This window comes from Melanostigma gelatinosum, assembly GCF_949748355.1.
Source record: "Melanostigma gelatinosum genome assembly, chromosome: 6".
Taxonomy (NCBI): domain Eukaryota; kingdom Metazoa; phylum Chordata; class Actinopteri; order Perciformes; family Zoarcidae; genus Melanostigma; species Melanostigma gelatinosum.
Window position 1 is genome coordinate 6,930,498 of NC_136639.1, and position 20,158 is coordinate 6,950,655.

General features: G+C 40.7%; 4 protein-coding genes across 4 annotated transcripts in view; 1 reads left to right on the plus strand and 3 right to left on the minus strand.

Annotated features, from left to right (window-relative positions):
* Window positions 1–20,158, plus strand: part of naaladl1 (N-acetylated alpha-linked acidic dipeptidase like 1) — a gene marked incomplete at both ends in the record, with an annotated part of 72,148 nt that overhangs the window by 50,255 nt on the left and 1,735 nt on the right. The window contains 12 exons of the mRNA XM_079270594.1: window positions 15,064–15,256; window positions 15,477–15,570; window positions 15,667–15,771; window positions 15,943–16,028; window positions 16,124–16,243; window positions 16,320–16,405; window positions 16,660–16,723; window positions 16,871–16,938; window positions 17,071–17,162; window positions 17,659–17,752; window positions 19,680–19,761; window positions 19,985–20,158. Coding sequence (XP_079126720.1) covers window positions 15,064–15,256; window positions 15,477–15,570; window positions 15,667–15,771; window positions 15,943–16,028; window positions 16,124–16,243; window positions 16,320–16,405; window positions 16,660–16,723; window positions 16,871–16,938; window positions 17,071–17,162; window positions 17,659–17,752; window positions 19,680–19,761; window positions 19,985–20,158 — 1,258 coding nt within the window. The remainder of the gene's footprint in view (window positions 1–15,063; window positions 15,257–15,476; window positions 15,571–15,666; window positions 15,772–15,942; window positions 16,029–16,123; window positions 16,244–16,319; window positions 16,406–16,659; window positions 16,724–16,870; window positions 16,939–17,070; window positions 17,163–17,658; window positions 17,753–19,679; window positions 19,762–19,984) is intronic.
* On the minus strand, window positions 170–2,811 carry LOC306778951 (uncharacterized protein; the record flags this gene model as incomplete). Its single annotated transcript, XM_079270692.1, has 3 exons — window positions 2,593–2,811; window positions 1,567–1,992; window positions 170–201 (listed from the first exon to the last, which is right to left on the minus strand). The coding sequence occupies exons 1-3, from the start codon at window positions 2,762–2,764 to the stop codon at window positions 170–172; spliced, it is 630 nt and encodes a 209-aa protein (XP_079126818.1). The 5' UTR covers window positions 2,765–2,811.
* On the minus strand, window positions 7,535–9,945 carry LOC306778952 (uncharacterized protein; the record flags this gene model as incomplete). The annotated part of the gene is made up of 3 exons (XM_079270693.1): window positions 7,535–7,566; window positions 8,848–9,273; window positions 9,774–9,945. 3 exons carry the CDS (start codon window positions 9,943–9,945, stop codon window positions 7,535–7,537), a joined length of 630 nt encoding a protein of 209 aa, XP_079126819.1.
* Window positions 11,032–13,710, minus strand: LOC306778953 (uncharacterized protein; the record flags this gene model as incomplete). Its single annotated transcript, XM_079270694.1, has 3 exons — window positions 11,032–11,063; window positions 12,261–12,938; window positions 13,539–13,710. The coding sequence occupies 3 exons, from the start codon at window positions 13,708–13,710 to the stop codon at window positions 11,032–11,034; spliced, it is 882 nt and encodes a 293-aa protein (XP_079126820.1).

Consider the following 20,158-nt stretch of genomic DNA (forward strand, 5'->3'; position numbering starts at 1 on the left):
CCACCTCTAAAATCCAAAACAATTTCATCAAGTTGATGCGATTACAAGACACATAAAAAATATTAAATAAATGAAACGTAGACAAAAAAGAAAAGTTGTCTATTGTACTGATGACAAAATGACTGACTCACCAATACAGAGAGGCTCTCGGCCTAAACATCACTGTTCACTATCTACTCAGATTACTGAAGTCAATACATTCTAAAAACAAAAGAAAAATCTAATTGGTCAAACATTTGCAGGAACTATGAACTCAAGAACTGAATTGTCTCCCATGTATTTTGCAAATACACGGCTACTTGTCTGTATGCAATCTTTTATGCTTTGCCAATTGATGGCAATCACAGTATGTCTTCCCGCAGGTCTTTCAGCGTTACGGCTCCTCCCCAGTGTGGGCTCTTCTCATGTGAACCAACATGACACATCTGTATCTGAATTCTTGTCCACATGTTTTGCAAGAATACGGCTTCTCACCTGTGTGTGTTCTCATGTGAACCATCAAGTTACTACTACGTCCAAAATCTTTTCCACATGTTTTGCAACAATACGGCTTCTCACCTGTGTGTGTTTTCATGTGGACCAACATGGCACCTCTGTATCTGAACTCTTTTCCACATGTTTTGCAACAATACGGCTTCTCACCTGTGTGTGTTCTCATGTGGGACTTCAAGTAACTCCTACATCCAAAATCTTTTCCACATGTTTTGCAAGAAAACGGCTTCTCACCTGTGTGTGTTCTCATGTGGGACTTCAAGTAACTCCTACATCCAAAATCTTTTCCACATGTTTTGCAAGAAAATGGCTTCTCACCTGTGTGTGTTCTCATGTGAACCATCAAGTTACTCCTTTGTCGAAAATCTTTTCCACATGTTTTGCAAGAATGCGGCTTCTCACCTGTGTGTGTTCTCATGTGGGAAATCAGGTGACCACTTTGTCCGAAATCTTTTCCACATGTTTTGCAAGAATGCGGCTTCTCACCTGTGTGTGTTCTCATGTGAACCATCAAGTCACTACTACGTCCAAAATCTTTTCCACATGTTTTGCAACAATACGGCTTCTCACCTGTGTGTGTTTTCATGTGGACCAACATGGCACCTCTGTATCTGAACTCGTTTCCACATGTTTTGCAAGAATACGGCTTCTCACCTGTGTGTGTTCTCATGTGGGTCTTCAAGTCACTACTACGTCCAAAATCTTTTCCACATGTTTTGCAAGAAAACGGCTTCTCACCTGTGTGTGTTCTCATGTGGGACTTCAAGTAACTACTACGTCCAAAATCTTTTCCACATGTTTTGCAAGAATATGGCTTCTCACCTGTGTGTGTTCTCATGTGGACAATCAAGTTACTACTACATCCAAAATCTTTTCCACATGTTTTGCAAGAATGCAGCTTGTCACTTGTGTGGATTTTTTCATGAGCCTTCAATGAGGATATCTTACCGAATCTTTTCTCACAGAAGCTGCAAGAATGTGACTTCTCATCTGAGTGGGTTCTCAGGTGTTTGTCGAAATGCGACCTGAACTTGAAAGCTTCTCCACACGTGTCACATTGGAAAAGTGCTTTACCTGTTTGAGGATCACTGTAAGTCTTTAACAAGTTGTCAATATCATTACAGTGACTTCTGCTTTTCTGTTGTCTTTTCTTTGGTTCTGGCTCTGAATCGCGAGTTGATTCTGAGTCTTCATGCTCGCTTCCTTTCTGATCTTGGCTCTCAGCTACATGAGAGTTGTTGGAGAGCAGCTGGTGGTCTCTTGTTGGTTCTGGTTCAGTGGGGTTACTTTCCTCATGAATAGGAGTCAACATGAAGGTCTCAGTCTCCTGCTTCAGCTCAAGCTGCTCTCCCTCCTGACTGGTGCAGGGTTCCTCCTGTTCCTCTTTGATCTGTGGAGGATCTGGGTCCTCTTGGTCCAGACTGGAGTTCCTCTCCTGAATACAGAGCTGCTGGTCAGAGAGAACCTCCTCCTCCTTACAGACATGTTGCTGTGGGAGCTCTGGAGGGACAGAGAGCAACATGAATAGGATAAGACTGTGATGGTAAAGAAGAAAATGCAAACAGTTCATTCACATGAAACCACACATACAGCACACCAGATATCATGACAGTGGACGAGGACAGGACGGTAAAATTAGGTGAACCCGGAAGAGAATACCGGGATCTGTATTGGAATAAATAGATTTGCAACCGAATGTTACGTAGCTCCCTCACACTGGAGATAGTTGCTTAAGTTTGCAATAGATTATGAAGAGAAAGCACCATTTTCTAACTGTGTAACGTTACAGTCTGTGAATAATTAAATAAAACAGTAGTCACTAAATAGTTGGACCAAATATATATTATTACATAATGACAAAAAGGGGAAACTTTTTTCTAAAACTTTGGACGACGAGTGTACCGTTTCCGGTATTTTCTGTCTGCCTCACCTGATGTTACCAACCTGTTCTCATCTAACAAGACCTGGTTTGCTGTCTACCATCTGCCTGAATCCACGTGAATGCAGCATTGATTAATTAATACCAGCACACATTTAAACAATTTGGATGAAGTGGCATTCCTCTGTTTAGTGGTATTAAAATGATGAAGTTGTACAAACCTATCCTGTGTAACTTTATTACAGGTTTCCAAACGTTATCCAACAGTCTGCTCTGACGGTTGATCTCGTCCTCGTACTCAACAATGGCATTTTTAAAAACTCCGAATATTTCTTCAGCAGCAGCAGATAGTCGCTGGTTGATAAACTCTCTCAAATACTCAACTGAAGACATTGTTGCGTAAAAACAAATTAAATATGCATCTGCGCGAACACACCACTGTCGGCTATCCCTGCACGCGCATACAGGTAAGGCGTGTGTTGTTTACTTCCGCTGAGTGAGATTAGAGCAGAGTTCTCCTTCTTCTCTCGGTTTGAGTCGTTTGAATAGTGGATTTCAAACTGATAGCAGGAGCACACCGCCCCCTACTGCACGGGGGTTTGAAACACCATATTTATTATATTCTACCCACCAGCCCTGTGTTGTATAAAAGGGAAAACGTGATAAACACGTGAAAGCCTGTAATTCTCACCATTAGAGAAAAGTCAAAGCTATGTGCCTATAGATACAAGGGCTGCAGGAACATTAACTGGTTTGTTGATTGAGTGGAAGTGTTATTCAAATGTTTTTTATATATAAGTGTTATATTGTTCATGCAGATAGTTATGGTAGTTATTTCATTTGTACTAAGTTCACAATGACACATTTAACAAGAGATCATATTTAATGCACTATACATTTTGGTTTATAAAAATCTTAATCAGCAAATAACTGTAGCTGCCAAATAGTCGTGGAATAAAAAGTACAATATACGCCTGTAAAGTATATGTAACATAAAATGAAAGTAGGCAGAATCAAAGTACAAATACCTTCAAATTGATTTTTATTTTTTTATGTTCAATATTTCATGTGCAGCCTTGATGAACAGAATATACGTAAAGTTTTAGACCTTAGTGTGAATCTGGTATTCTTACATCATCACCTCCCAACGCTTTGTTAGAATACAAACATGAGATAAAAAAAAGAGCATTTTGTTGGTCACTTCCCTTTGAGCCCTGATCCTCACTGTTCATTCACTGTTCCTTACTATTGCTGAGGCTGATTCTTTCACAGCACCATGTAGCACACCATCTACAATTTGTGTTTGTGTGCCACCTCTAAAATCCAAAACAATTTCATCAAGTTGATGCGATTACAAGACACATAAAAAATATTAAATAAATGAAACGTAGACAAAAAAGAAAAGTTGTCTATTGTACTGATGACAAAATGACTGACTCACCAATACAGAGAGGCTCTCGGCCTAAACATCACTGTTCACTATCTACTCAGATTACTGAAGTCAATACATTCTAAAAACAAAAGAAAAATCTAATTGGTCAAACATTTGCAGGAACTATGAACTCAAGAACTGAATTGTCTCCCATGTATTTTGCAAATACACGGCTACTTGTCTGTATGCAATCTTTTATGCTTTGCCAATTGATGGCAATCACAGTATGTCTTCCCGCAGGTCTTTCAGCGTTACGGCTCCTCCCCAGTGTGGGCTCTTCTCATGTGAACCAACATGGCACCTCTGTATCTGAATTCTTGTCCACATGTTTTGCAAGAATACGGCTTCTCACCTGTGTGTGTTCTCATGTGAACCAACATGACACCTCTTTGTCCAAAATATTTTCCACATGTTTTGCAAGAATACGGCTTCTCACCTGTGTGTGTTCTCATGTGAACCAACATGTCACCTCTTTGTCCAAAATCTTTTCCACATGTTTTGCAAGAATACGGCTTCTCACCTGTGTGTGTTCTCATGTGGGTAATCAGGTGTCCACTTTGTACGAAATCTTTTCCACATGTTTTGCAAGAATGCGGCTTCTCACCTGTGTGTGTTCTCATGTGAACCAACATGACACCTCTTTGTCCAAAATCTTTTCCACATGTTTTGCAAGAATACGGCTTCTCACCTGTGTGTGTTCTCATGTGAACCAACATGTCACCTCTTTGTCCAAAATCTTTTCCACATGTTTTGCAAGAATACGGCTTCTCACCTGTGTGTGTTCTCATGTGAACCATCAAGTTACTCCTTTGTCCAAAATCTTTTCCACATGTTTTGCAAGAAAACGGCTTCTCACCTGTGTGTGTTCTCATGTGAACCATCAAGTCACTACTACGTCCAAAATCTTTTCCACATGTTTTGCAACAATACGGCTTCTCACCTGTGTGTTTTCATGTGGACCAACATGGCACCTCTGTATCTGAACTCGTTTCCACATGTTTTGCAAGAATACGGCTTCTCACCTGTGTGTGTTCTCATGTGGGTCTTCAAGTCACTACTACGTCCAAAATCTTTTCCACATGTTTTGCAAGAATACGGCTTCTCACCTGTGTGTGTTCTCATGTGGACAATCAAGTTACTACTACGTCCAAAATCTTTTCCACATGTTTTGCAAGAATACGGCTTCTCACCTGTGTGTGTTCTCATGTGGACCATCAAGTTACTACTACATCCAAAATCTTTTCCACATGTTTTGCAAGAATGCAGCTTGTCACTTGTGTGGATTTTTTCATGAGCCTTCAATGAGGATATCTTACCGAATCTTTTCTCACAGAAGCTGCAAGAATGTGACTTCTCATCTGAGTGGGTTCTCAGGTGTTTGTCGAAATGCGACCTGAACTTAAAAGCTTCTCCACACGTGTCACATTGGAAAAGTGCTTTACCTGTTTGAGGATCACTGGAAGTCTTTAACAAGTTGTTAATATCGTTACAGTGACTTCTGCTTTTCTGTTGTCTTTTCTTTGGTTCTGGCTCTGAATCGCGAGTTGATTCTGAGTCTTCATGCTCGCTTCCTTTCTGATCTTGGCTCTCAGCTACATGAGAGTTGTTGGAGAGCAGCTGGTGGTCTCTTGTTGGTTCTGGTTCAGTGGGGTTACTTTCCTCATGAATAGGAGTCAACATGAAGGTCTCAGTCTCCTGCTTCAGCTCAAGCTGCTCTCCCTCCTGACTGGTGCAGGGTTCCTCCTGTTCCTCTTTGATCTGTGGAGGATCTGGGTCCTCTTGGTCCAGACTGGAGTTCCTCTCCTGAATACAGAGCTGCTGGTCAGAGAGAACCTCCTCCTCCTTACAGACATGTTGCTGTGGGAGCTCTGGAGGGACAGAGAGCAACATGAATAGGATAAGACTGTGATGGTAAAGAAGAAAATGCAAACAGTTCATTCACATGAAACCACACATACAGCACACCGGATATCATGACAGTGGACGAGGACAGGACGGTAAAATTAGGTGAACCCGGAAGAGAATACCGGGATCTGTATTGGAATAAATAGATTTGCAACCGAATGTTACGTAGCTCCCTCACACTGGAGATAGTTGCTTAAGTTTGCAATAGATTATGAAGAGAAAGCACCATTTTCTAACTGTGTAACGTTACAGTCTGTGAATAATTAAATTAAACAGTAGTCACTAAATAGTTGGACCAAATATATATTATTATCTAATGACAAAAAGGGGAAACTTTTTTCTAAAACTTTGGACGACGAGTGTACCGTTTCCGGTATTTTCTGTCTGCCTCACCTGATGTTACCAACCTGTTCTCATCTAACAAGACCTGGTTTGCTGTCTACCATCTGCCTGAATCCACGTGAATGCAGCATTGATTAATTAATACCAGCACACATTTAAACAATTACATTTAAACAATGGATGAAGTGGCATTCCTCTGTTTAGTGGTATTAAAATGATGAAGTTCTACAAACCTATCCTGTGTAACTTTATTACAGGTTTCCAAACGATATCCAACAGTCTGCTCTGACGGTTGATCTCGTCCTCGTACTCAACAATGGCATTTTTAAAAACTCCGAATATTTCTTCAGCAGTAGCAGATAGTCGATGGTTGATAAACTCTCTCAAATACTCAACTGAAGACATTGTTGCGTAAAAACAAATTAAATATGCATCTGCGCGAACACACCACTGTCGGCTATCCCTGCACGCGCATACAGGTAAGGCGTGTGTTGTTTACTTCCGCTGAGTGAGATTAGAGCAGAGTTCTCCTTCTTCTCTCGGTTTGAGTCGTTTGAATAGTGGATTTCAAACTGATAGCAGGAGCACACCGCCCCCTACTGCACGGGGGTTTGAAACACCATATTTATTATATTCTACCCACCAGCCCTGTGTTGTATAAAAGGGAAACGTGATAAACACGTGAAAGCCTGTAATTCTCACCATTAGAGAAAAGTCAAAGCTATGTGCCTATAGATACAAGGGCTGCAGGAACATTAACTGGTTTGTTGATTGAGTGGAAGTGTTATTCAAATGTTTTTTTATATATAAGTGTTATATTGTTCATGCAGATAGTTATGGTAGTTATTTCATTTTTTACTAAGTTCACACTGACACATTTAACAAGAGATCATATTTAATGCACTATACATTTTGGTTTATAAAAATCTTAATCAGCAAATAACTGTAGTTGCCAAATAGTCGTGGAATAAAAAGTACAATATACGCCTGTAAAGTATATGTAACATAAAATGAAAGTAGGCAGAATCAAAGTACAAATACCTTCAAAATGATTTTTATGTTCAATATTTCATGTGCAGCCTTGATGAACAGAATATACGTAAAGCTTTAGACCTCAGTGTGAATCTGGTATTCTTACATCATCACCTCCCAACGCTTTGTTAGAATACAAACATGAGATCAAAAAAAGAGCATTTTGTTGGTCACTTCCCTTTGAGCCCTGATCCTCACTGTTCATTCACTGTTCCTTACTATTGCTGAGGCTGATTCTTTCACAGCACCATGTAGCACACCATCTACAATTTGTGTTTGTGTGCCACCTCTAAAATCCAAAACAATTTCATCAAGTTGATGCTATTACAAGACACATAAAAAATATAAAATGAATGAAACGTAGACAAAAAAGAAAAGTTGTCTATTGTACTGATGACAAAATGACTGACTCACCAATACAGAGAGGCTCTCGGCCTAAACATCACTGTTCACTATCTACTCAGATTACTGAAGTCAATACATTCTAAAAACAAAAGAAAAATCTAATTGGTCAAACATTTGCAGGAACTCTGAACTCAAGAACTGAATTGTCTCCCATGTATTTTGCAAATACACGGCTACTTGTCTGTATGCAATCTTTTATGCTTTGCCAATTGATGGCAATCACAGTATGTCTTCCCGCAGGTCTTTCAGAGTTACGGCTCCTCCCCAGTGTGGGCTCTTCTCATGTGAACCAACATGACACATCTGTATCTGAATTCTTTTCCACATGTTTTGCAAGAATACGGCTTCTCACCTGTGTGTGTTCTCATGTGAACCATCAAGTTACTACTACGTCGAAAATCTTTTCCACATGTTTTGCAAGAATGCGGCTTCTCACCTGTGTGTGTTCTCATGTGGGAAATCAGGTGACCACTTTGTCCGAAATCTTTTCCACATGTTTTGCAAGAATGCGGCTTCTCACCTGTGTGTGTTCTCATGTGGAAAATCAAGTGAGTACTACGTCGAAAATCTTTTCCACATGTTTTGCAAGAAAACGGCTTCTCACCTGTGTGTGTTCTCATGTGAACCATCAAGTCACTACTACGTCCAAAATCTTTTCCACATGTTTTGCAACAATACGGCTTCTCACCTGTGTGTGTTTTCATGTGGACCAACATGGCATCTCTGTATCTGAACTCGTTTCCACATGTTTTGCAAGAATACGGCTTCTCACCTGTGTGTGTTCTCATGTGGGTCTTCAAGTCACTACTACGTCCAAAATCTTTTCCACATGTTTTGCAAGAAAACGGCTTCTCACCTGTGTGTGTTCTCATGTGGGACTTCAAGTAACTCCTACATCCAAAATCTTTTCCACATGTTTTGCAAGAAAACGGCTTCTCACCTGTGTGTGTTCTCATGTGGGCCTTCAAGTAACTACTACGTCCAAAATCTTTTCCACATGTTTTGCAAGAATACGGCTTCTCACCTGTGTGTGTTCTCATGTGGACAATCAAGTTACTACTACGTCCAAAATCTTTTCCACATGTTTTGCAAGAATGCGGCTTCTCACCTGTGTGTGTTCTCATGTGGGACTTCAAGTCACTACTACGTCCAAAATCTTTTCCACATGTTTTGCAAGAATGCAGCTTGTCACTTGTGTGGATTTTTTCATGAGCCTTCAATGAGGATATCTTACTGAATCTTTTCTCACAGAAGCTGCAAGAATGTGACTTCTCATCTGAGTGGGTTCTCAGGTGTTTGTCGAAATGCGACCTGAACTTGAAAGCTTCTCCACACGTGTCACATTGGAAAAGTGCTTTACCTGTTTGAGGATCACTGGAAGTCTTTAACAAGTTGTTAATATCGTTACAGTGACTTCTGCTTTTCTGTTGTCTTTTCTTTGGTTCTGGCTCTGAATCGCGAGTTGATTCTGAGTCTTCATGCTCGCTTCCTTTCTGATCTTGGCTCTCAGCTACATGAGAGTTGTTGGAGAGCAGCTGGTGGTCTCTTGTTGGTTCTGGTTCAGTGGGGTTACTTTCCTCATGAATAGGAGTCAACATGAAGGTCTCAGTCTCCTGCTTCAGTTCAAGCTGCTCTCCCTCCTGACTGGTGCAGGGTTTCTCCTGTTCCTCTTTGATCTGTGGAGGATCTGGGTCCTCTTGGTCCAGACTGGAGTTCCTCTCCTGAATACAGAGCTGCTGGTCAGAGAGAACCTCCTCCTCCTTACAGACATGTTGCTGTGGGAGCTCTGGAGGGACAGAGAGCAACATGAATAGGATAAGACTGTGATGGTAAAGAAGAAAATGCAAACAGTTCATTCACATGAAACCACACATACAGCACACCGGATATCATGACAGTGGACGAGGACAGGACGGTAAAATTAGGTGAACCCGGAAGAGAATACCGGGATCTGTATTGGAATAAATAGATTTGCAACCGAATGTTACGTAGCTCCCTCACACTGGAGATAGTTGCTTAAGTTTGCAATATATTATTAAGAGAAAGCATTTTTTTAGCTATGTAACACTACGGTCTGTGAATTATTAAATAAAACAATAGTCACTAAATAGTCGTAAGAAATATATCTCATTCCATCATGACAGAAAGACCTGGTTTGCTGTCTACCATCTGCCTGAATCCACGTGAATGCAGCATTGATTAATTAATACCAGCACACATTTAAACAATTTGGATGAAGTGGCATTCCTCTGTTTAGTGGTATTAAAATGATGAAGTTGTACAAACCTATCCTGTGTAACTTTATTACAGGTTTCCAAACGATATCCAACAGTCTGCTCTGACGGTTGATCTCGTCCTCGTACTCAACAATGGCATTTTTAAAAACTCCGAATATTTCTTCAGCAGCAGCAGATAGTCGCTCGTTGATAAACTCTCTCAAATACTCAACTGAAGACATTGTTGCGTAAAAACAAATTAAATATGCATCTGCGCGAACACACCACTGTCGGCTATCCCTGCACGCGCATACAGGTAAAGCGTGTGTTGTTTACTTCCGCTGAGTGAGATTAGAGCAGAGTTCTCCTTCTTCTCTCGGTTTGAGTCGTTTGAATAGTGGATTTCAAACTGATAGCAGGAGCACACCGCCCCCTACTGCACGGGGGTTTGAAACACCATATTTATTATATTCTACCCACCAGCCCTGTGTTGTATAAAAGGGAAAACGTGATAAACACGTGAAAGCCTGTAATTCTCACCATTAGAGAAAAGTCAAAGCTATGTGCCTATAGATACAAGGGCTGCAGGAACATTAACTGGTTTGTTGATTGAGTGGAAGTGTTATTCAAATGTTTTTTATATATAAGTGTTATATTGTTAATGCAGATAGTTATGGTAGTTATTTCATTTGTACTAAGTTCACACTGACACATTTAACAAGAGATCATATTTAATGCACTATACATTTTGGTTTATAAAAATCTTAATCAGCAAATAACTGTAGTTGCCAAATAGTCGTGGAATAAAAAGTACAATATACGCCTGTAAAGTATATGTAACATAAAATGAAAGTAGGCAGAATCAAAGTACAAATACCTTCAAATTGATTTTTATTTTTTTATGTTCAATATTTCATGTGCAGCCTTGATGAACAGAATATACGTAAAGCTTTAGACCTCAGTGTGAATCTGGTATTCTTACATCATCACCTCCCAACGCTTTGTTAGAATACAAACATGAGATCAAAAAAAGAGCATTTTGTTGGTCACTTCCCTTTGAGCCCTGATCCTCACTGTTCATTCACTGTTCCTTACTATTGCTGAGGCTGATTCTTTCACAGCACCATGTAGCACACCATCTACAATTTGTGTTTGTGTGACACCTCTAAAATCCAAAACAATTTCATCAAGTTGATGCGATTACAAGATACATAAATAATATAAAATAAATGAAACGTAGACAAAAAAGAAAAGTTGTCTATTGTACTGATGACAAAATGACTGACTCACCAATACAGAGAGGCTCTCGGCCTAAACATCACTGTTCACTATCTACTCAGATTACTGAAGTCAATACATTCTAAAAACAAAAGAAAAATCTAATTGGTCAAACATTTGCAGGAACTCTGAACTCAAGAACTGAATTATCTCCCATGTATTTTGCAAATACACGGCTACTTGTCTGTATGCAATCTTTTATGCCTTGCCAATTGATGGCAATCACAGTATGTCTTCCCGCAGGTCTTTCAGAGTTACGGCTCCTCCCCAGTGTGGGCTCTTCTCATGTGAACCAACATGGCACATCTGTATCTGAATTCTTGTCCACATGTTTTGCAAGAATACGGCTTCTCACCTGTGTGTATTCTCATGTGAACCAACATGACACCTCTTTGTCCAAAATCTTTTCCACATGTTTTGCAAGAATACGGCTTCTCACCTGTGTGTGTTCTCATGTGGGACTTCAAGTAACTCCTACATCCAAAATCTTTTCCACATGTTTTGCAAGAAAACGGCTTCTCACCTGTGTGTGTTCTCATGTGAACCATCAAGTTACTCCTTTGTCCAAAATCTTTTCCACATGTTTTGCAAGAATGCGGCTTCTCACCTGTGTGTGTTCTCATGTGGAAAATCAAGTGAGTACTACGTCGAAAATCTTTTCCACATGTTTTGCAAGAAAACGGCTTCTCACCTGTGTGTGTTTTCATGTGGACCAACATGGCACCTCTGTATCTGAACTCGTTTCCACATGTTTTGCAAGAATACGGCTTCTCACCTGTGTGTGTTCTCATGTGGGTCTTCAAGTCACTACTACGTCGAAAATCTTTTCCACATGTTTTGCAACAATACGGCTTCTCACCTGTGTGTGTTCTCATGTGGGTAATCAGGTGTCCACTTTGTACGAAATCTTTTCCACATGTGTTGCAAGAATGCGGCTTCTCACCTGTGTGTGTTCTCATGTGGGAAATCAGGTGTCCACTTTGTCCGAAATCTTTTCCACATGTTTTGCAAGAATGCGGCTTCTCACCTGTGTGTGTTCTCATGTGAACCATCAAGTTACTACTTTGTCCGAAATCTTTTCCACATGTTTTGCAAGAATGCGGCTTCTCACCTGTGTGTGTTCTCATGTGAACCATCAAGTTACTACTACGTCGAAAATCTTTTCCACATGTTTTGCAAGAATGCGGCTTCTCACCTGTGTGTGTTCTCATGTGGGAAATCAGGTGACCACTTTGTCCGAAATCTTTTCCACATGTTTTGCAAGAATGCGGCTTCTCACCTGTGTGTGTTCTCATGTGAACCATCAAGTTACTACTACGTCCAAAATCTTTTCCACATGTTTTGCAAGAATGCAGCGTGTCACTTGTGTGGATTTTTTCATGAGCCTTCAATGAGGATATCTTACTGAATCTTTTCTCACAGAAGCTGCAAGAATGTGACTTCTCATCTGAGTGGGTTCTCAGGTGTTTGTCGAAATGCGACCTGAACTTGAAAGCTTCTCCACACGTATCACATTGGAAAAGTGCTTTACCTGTTTGAGGATCACTGTAAGTCTTTAACAAGTTGTTAATATCGTTACAGTGACTTCTGCTTTTCTGTTGTCTTTTCTTTGGTTCTGGCTCTGAATCGCTAGTTGATTCTGAGTCTTCATGCTCGCTTCCTTTCTGATCTTGGCTCTCAGCTACATGAGAGTTGTTGGAGAGCAGCTGGTGGTCTCTTGTTGGTTCTGGTTCAGTGGGGTTACTTTCCTCATGAATAGGAGTCAACATGAAGGTCTCAGTCTCCTGCTTCAGCTCAAGCTGCTCTCCCTCCTGACTGGTGCAGGGTTCCTCCTGTTCCTCTTTGATCTGTGGAGGATCTGGGTCCTCTTGGTCCAGACTGGAGTTCCTCTCCTGAATACAGAGCTGCTGGTCAGAGAGAACCTCCTCCTCCTTACAGACATGTTGCTGTGGGAGCTCTGGAGGGACAGAGAGCAACATGAATAGGATAAGACTGTGATGGTAAAGAAGAAAATGCAAACAGTTCATTCACATGAAACCACACATACAGCACACCGGATATCATGACAGTGGACGAGGACAGGACGGTAAAATTAGGTGAACCCGGAAGAGAATACCGGGATCTGTATTGGAATAAATAGATTTGCAACCAAATGTTACGTAGCTCCCTCACACTGGAGATAGTTGCTTAAGTTTGCAATAGATTATGAAGAGAAAGCACCATTTTCTAACTGTGTAACGTTACAGTCTGTGAATAATTAAATAAAACAGTAGTCACTAAATAGTTGGACCAAATATATATTATTACATAATGACAAAAAGGGGAAACTGTTTTCTAAAACTTTGGACGACGAGTGTACCGTTTCCGGTATTTTCTGTCTGCCTCACCTGATGTTACCAACCTGTTCTCATCTAACAAGACCTGGTTTGCTGTCTACCATCTGCCTGAATCCACGTGAATGCAGCATTGATTAATTAATACCAGCACACATTTAAACAATTTGGATGAAGTGGCATTCCTCTGTTTAGTGGTATTAAAATGATGAAGTTGTACAAACCTATCCTGTGTAACTTTATTACAGGTTTCCAAACGTTATCCAACAGTCTGCTCTGACGGTTGATCTCTTCCTGGTACTCGACGATAGTTTTTTCAAAAACTCCAAATATTTCTTCAGCAGCAGCAGATAGTCGCTCGTTGACAAACTCTCTGAAATACTCAACTGAAGACATTGTTGTTTACTCTCAAATGGAATAATTACCTCCGCAACGACGACGATATCGTTTTCCAGCCAACTCCACACGTGCGAGCAGCTTAAGCTGCAAGCGGCTGTGTTGTTTACTTCTCCATTTTCTTCTTCTGTGGTGTTTAACGGCGGCTTGCATCCTTTTTTTTGCATTACTGCCATCTCTTGGTTTCAGTCAGTTTCTATGTTCCCAACTACTAAACTTTCCCCATCAGTCACGTTGCTCGCAAAAAGTTTGTTAATTTCCAGCAACTCTATGACCACCTCTGGTTCTTTTAACAACCACACAGGAGTTATTGGCCAAATGACAGTAGGGCAAAGCTCTATATCAGGGACTTATTCTTGCTGTTGCTTCTCCTATCAGCCAAAACTTGTCTTTGGTACTTTATCTCTTTCCTAACATGCCTGTAATACTTTTTTAGTTGGATGATTATCTTCATGACCTCTCAGATTTATCCAATAATTAACCAACAGGTGTTTTCTGCGAAGACACAATGGCATTTCTTTTTTACACTTATCACTAACATTGTTAATGTGGTCTTTCCATGTTAATCTGCTCTCAAAGTATACTCCTAAAAACCGAAATGACTCTACTATGTCTCACTTGTTTTCATACAGATTGTTGTTTACTTCCGCTGGATGTCACTCTGTTAAGTTCTGACTGTGGAAGCCAAGTTACTTTTTTTAGGTTGTTCTTGTACACATGTCTTGCTTCTTTAATGTTTTCACAGGAAATGTTGTCGTTTTTCTCTCTGCACCAACTGATGTCTTTTTGAGTTACTTATAAAGGCAATCATTTAAAATTAGAAATAAAAGAATTAGCAGAGATGGAGGAACTTTACACAGGTAGGTAAACATATCAATGACACTGTGAAGGAATACTCATGCATGCAAAATTACAGTAATTGTACCAAATTACTATCAGCCAAAGAGCAATTAAAGTATAAAACACCCTCACAAGAATCTGGGTCCTCTTGGTCCAGACTGGATCTGCTGAATACAGATCTGCTGGTCAGAGAGAACCTCCTCCTCTTTACAGACTGTAAAGTGTATAGTGCGCATATCAGCAATCGACACCATATAAGTATGCATCCCCATGGTTTGAGCCACTTCCTATCAGCTACAGGTTTGTTTTTTTTGCCAGCAAAGGCCCAGAAGAGTCAACTCTGAACACAAATATGCATAAATAGTGAGCACAAAAATAAGGTTGGGTAATTATAGCACTGCAACGCTTCCAGGTGGAATGGCTGTTAAAATAAGCTTATTGCAAGGTGTAAAATCAATGAATCATGTTAATAAAATTGAGTTGTTAATAAAATGCCATGTGTGTCTCATGCAGGCCATCAATGCAGCACCCTACGGAGTCATTGGGGTGCTTGTCTACACAGACCCTTTGGACATCAACGATGGTGTCATGTCAGACACCAATGAGACGTATCCTCACTCCTGGTACATGCCGCCTTCTGGTGTGGAGAGAGGTTCTTTTAACACTCAATATGGAGACATGCTCACACCCTACCTGGCTGCCAAAGGTAACCAGTGATTTGTGTAAAAATGGTGCACAATGGTGCTTTTCTTTTTTATTGTGTGTTTATTCTACTACTGCTGCACTTCGACTCCAGTACAATCCAGGCAGGGACTTTTACAACAGCTTCCAAGATCCATACAAAGATACAATCCGGTCATTTATATTTTTATTTTAACATTGAAGTTTTCTATAAATTCTTTTAAAAATTATAAATTATTTTGCAGAGGAAACCTACAGAATTCCAGTCGAGAACATCAAAGGGATCCCTCCCATTCCAATTCAACCAATCGGATTTGAGGATGCCTACAGGCTAATCTGGTTTGCGATGAGACAAATCTGCTTGTGGGATTAATACATTCTAAAATGGGTTGGTTATGAACTCATTCTGACTTGTTTTTCGATTGGTCCTTTCAGTGAGCTAGATGGAACAGCAGCTCCAGCTCCATGGCAGGGAGCATTCAACTGTACCTACAACTTTGGCGGTCCGGGGTTCAAACCAACATCTGTTTTCAACAACAGGTCGCCAACATCATTTTCAATGGCATACTAGACTTGTCCAGCTCCGAGTAAAATCAGTTTTTTTTCAAAATAGAATCTCCTGTTGGAGATGAAACAGCAGTGTTGCAGTGAGACATCATTTTGTCTTCATTCCTTGTTGCTGATACTTCTGAATTTGAACCTCTTTTCCAGTGATGTGAAACTGGACATCTTCAACTATGAAGAGGTGAAGAACTCCTCCAATGTGATGGGAGTTATCAGAGGCAGTGTCGAGCCAGGTGAGACTTGTGACCAAAAAAGCCATTTTATATAATCTACGTATTGGCAGCTTGTCATTTTTCTGCTGTGTGTGTGCTTGTGTCCGTGTCCACAGACAGGTATGTGATCTATGGGAACCACAGGGACAGTTGGGTTCACGGTGCCATCGACCCGAGCAGTGGGACGTCGGTCATGCTGGAATTGACCAGAGTGCTGGGCAGGATGGTGAAGCAGGGTGAGGGCAGTCTGAATGAAAGACAAATTGTTTTGTTTATAGTGCTGGATCAAATTTGAATTTCTCTTGATTTTAGGCAAATGGAGGCCTCGCAGGTCCATTATCTTTGGAAGCTGGGGAGCGGAGGAGTTTGGCCTTATTGGGTCTGCAGAATACACGGAGGTAATTTGCCATTAATCCACCAAGGAATATGTTCATGACCAATAGTTTTGCTTTTACAACCTCTCTTGGCCTGGTATGACCGGTAGCTAATGGTGGCTAACGTCAGCAAACTTTAGATGGGCATTCCTGTATAACAAATATGTCATTTTTCTGGGTTGTTTACTGTAACACAAAATGTACCATTATTCCATTATTTGGATTTGCTTTAAGTACTGCTAGTGACAAATATGACCGTGATCTTGTCTTTTCTCCAGCAATACTTCACCAAGCTCAGTGAGCGAACTGTTGCTTACATCAATGTGGATATAGCTGTTTTTGGTAAGAAACCCCTGCTGTACTTAGGAGTAAATATATAATTTTGCGTGATTGATGAATTATTTTTCAGCCTTCAGATGTTTGTAGGAATGTTCTTGACGCTATCTATTTGACAGACATGTATTATTTTCAAAATCTTCCACTCCGCAGCCAACGCCACTCTCAGGGCTTCTGGGATGCCATCACTACAGAACGTCATCTTCAAAGCCACAAAACAGGTGAGCGCTTTCAACAAAAACAAAAATGTATGTGTTCGTTAGTTTATCTCCAGCATTTTAACTTGAAAATGAAAACAAAACAATTGTGCACACACCAGGAACCTGTCACATGAAAGTGTGTTTGTTCCCTAGGTCGATGCACCTGGACTGGACTCCACATCTGTGTACGACAACTGGATTCGATATGCCAACAGGACAAGCTCGGCCCATGGACCCATTCCCAGGTAATGAACAGTTACACCTCTCTAATTTTCCCACCCAGTGCATTTCACCCGTTGTTGATCTAGTCCAAGCTGCTTCATCCATAATCTTTAGTGGATAGGTTTTGACTTGTGGTTGGACATTTGAAACAACAAGGTTAGCTGGTTAACTGTTAAAATCCTGGATCAGAGTGATTGAGAAATGTGAACCCACCTTGACTGTCTCTTTAGTAGAGAGCCTAATCAGAGGTAACTAGGCCGCTGATTGGCCAACAAAGGCATAGTGTGACTGCATAATTGTGAACTTGTGGATCTAATTGTTTGCAGCTGAACAGGAGCATGCATTCTCAGCAACAACAGAATGCATGGGATACAATATTCTTGCCTGTTATTTCTGAACAGGCAGCACCTCATCAGATGAACCCACATTCTTTAGTTTTTTTTCTTTTTAAACACTCAACAAATCATTGCATTGAAAATGAATAATGTTTACAAGATGTTTCTTGTCTTTATTTGACAGGATGGGATACTTGTCAGGAGCAGGGAGTGATTACGCTGCCTTTGTCCATTACCTGGGAATCACTTCCATGGACATGTCGTACACATACGACAGGGTATGCAAGACTCGCTGCCTTTGACTTACTGTATTACATTTTTGTCAGTGTTGTACGTAAGTTACAAGGTTAGAAACCTTGTATCAGACTGAAGCCAACAGACAAAGGACTAAAAAGCAGACTCTGGACACAAGGCGGTGAATCTAAAAGCATAACTTAAGGCAGGGTTCGGTACACAGGTGTTTTGTTAAAAAAACAGGCAAAGATATCAAAAGTAGTCAGCAAAAACTAAGTAAAAACAAATACAGAAACAGGGTCTAAACCTAGAGAAATACACTGGGAACTAGAATGAGGCAAACTAATGAGGCAGGTGAAATTAATCGGGTGGCAATTGTGGTGGAAGAAAAGTATTTTTAACCTCTCTGTGAGAAACAATCATTTAAAGCAGGGGTGTCAAACTCATTTTCACTCTGGGGCCACATCAGCATCACGGTCGCCCTCAAAGGGCCGGTTGTAAATGTAAGACGGTGTAAATGTAACTACGGTACTCCTAACATAGTTAGTTTAGTTTCCCGGGATATCTGTGACTTCCACAACACGTACTTCCAGTTGTGTGATTTCTCCTCCGCCATTGTTTCCTGTTGCTGGTGCAAAATGCATTCTGGGATATTTGGCTGTCCCAAGTACAGACAAGTCACCTCCGATGCATCCCGGGTAAAATGGGCAGAGCGAGCCACATCCGGGCATTAGGGCCGTGCTTGGCTCGATGTGAACTTTGAATTGGAACAGTACTTGGGCTGAGACTGATGACGTTTCAGTACAGAGAAGTACGCATGTTGAGAAACTTGTTGGAAATCCTCTTTATGGGCTGTTGCATCTCCTGTCTACCTGTTGTGATAGTTTTAATGTCGGCACACAGACAACATGCCATCTCATCACTTCGACTTTCTATCTCATAATTTCGACCATGGGGATATTTTTATTTTCACATCTAACTTTAAATTTTTGTAAAAAAAAAAAAAAAAAAAAATTTTTTTTTTTTTTTTGCTGGCGGATTCGCGGGCCACATAAAATGACGTGGCGGGCCGGGTCCGGCCCGCGGGCCGTATGTTTGACACCCCTGATTTAAAGTATCATAAAAACATATTTAATGAACAAACACTTCAATCAAAATTCAGCTGAATGGATAGAGCTCTTTCCCCACGGATGGTTCGGAGGTCTAACCACAATGAAAAGACAAAACAGAGTATATATGCGCGTTATCTCGTCTCCTCTCCCTTCACCCTCCCCCTCGCAGATGTTGTTGGCCGCTGCACCCACCAAGGCCAGGTTCCCAGCCTTTTCGTGGGAAGAGGGTTTAAGCGATACAACTAAAAGAACCATATGATAAATTTCCACAACAATTCCCCCTTTGGCCATTCCTATGGCCATTAAAGTATTTATAATTTATCGAAACATCAGCACATATTACCCAAAATGGTTTATCATTAATTAATCAGAAAGGTTAAAACATTGTGAGTTCCAAGTAACTCTCTGTTGTAGCAAGCTAGGGAATGTTAACATAAACATGGAAAAATATAATGATACATTTCCACAACAGCAATCACACAGTTGGGAAACACACGAGGGCAGGAAGGGAAGATTTCTGAAACAAGAAGAGAGGTGAGTATACAAAAGTAAGACAAGAAATAATAACTGAAAAGTGGAAACGATTAAAACGGAACCCAATCTAGAGGACTGGATGTAACACCTTGTATGGTAACAATTCTAATAACCTGTATTACAGTTTTCCCCCCTAAATATGCAGGCTATGGAAGACAGTAGCAACAAGCACAACAAATGTCTAAAATCTGTGGTGCAATGCTGTGGCCGCAAATAAAAGCCGTGTTTATTATCTTTATGCTGACATGAATTGAACTCTTCATTGGTTCCAAGACACAATCCTCCTCCATGGCAACCGGATTTATGGTTATTTTTCTTCATACAGAGTAAAACTAATGCTCGGATATACCCAGCGTACCACACGGCATACGACACCTTTGACTACGCTTCAAAGTTCATTGATCCTGGTGAGCATTTTTTTTCTGTCTCAGTACAGATTATGCTTTATTTTATGTTATATCATTAAAAAATGTGGCGTATTTCACAAAAAGCCTTGTATTTCTCAGCCAAACCGTTTCTACTTGGTTTTTCCATCGTATGTTGTCAAATTTGACAACAAGGAAAGATAGTAAAACATTTGCCAACAATTTATGTTGTATAACATCACATGCTAGCACTTCCTCCTCTCAGGGTTCGTCAGTCACCAGGCCATTGCCAGGACAGCAGGAAACATCCTGATCCGTCTGGCTGACAGCCTGGTGTTGCCATTAAACTGCAGTGACTACGCAGAGATTCTGGAGGACTACCTCAACACAGCAGTCACCCTATATCAGCAACAACTGCAAGCTAAGAATATCTCCATGG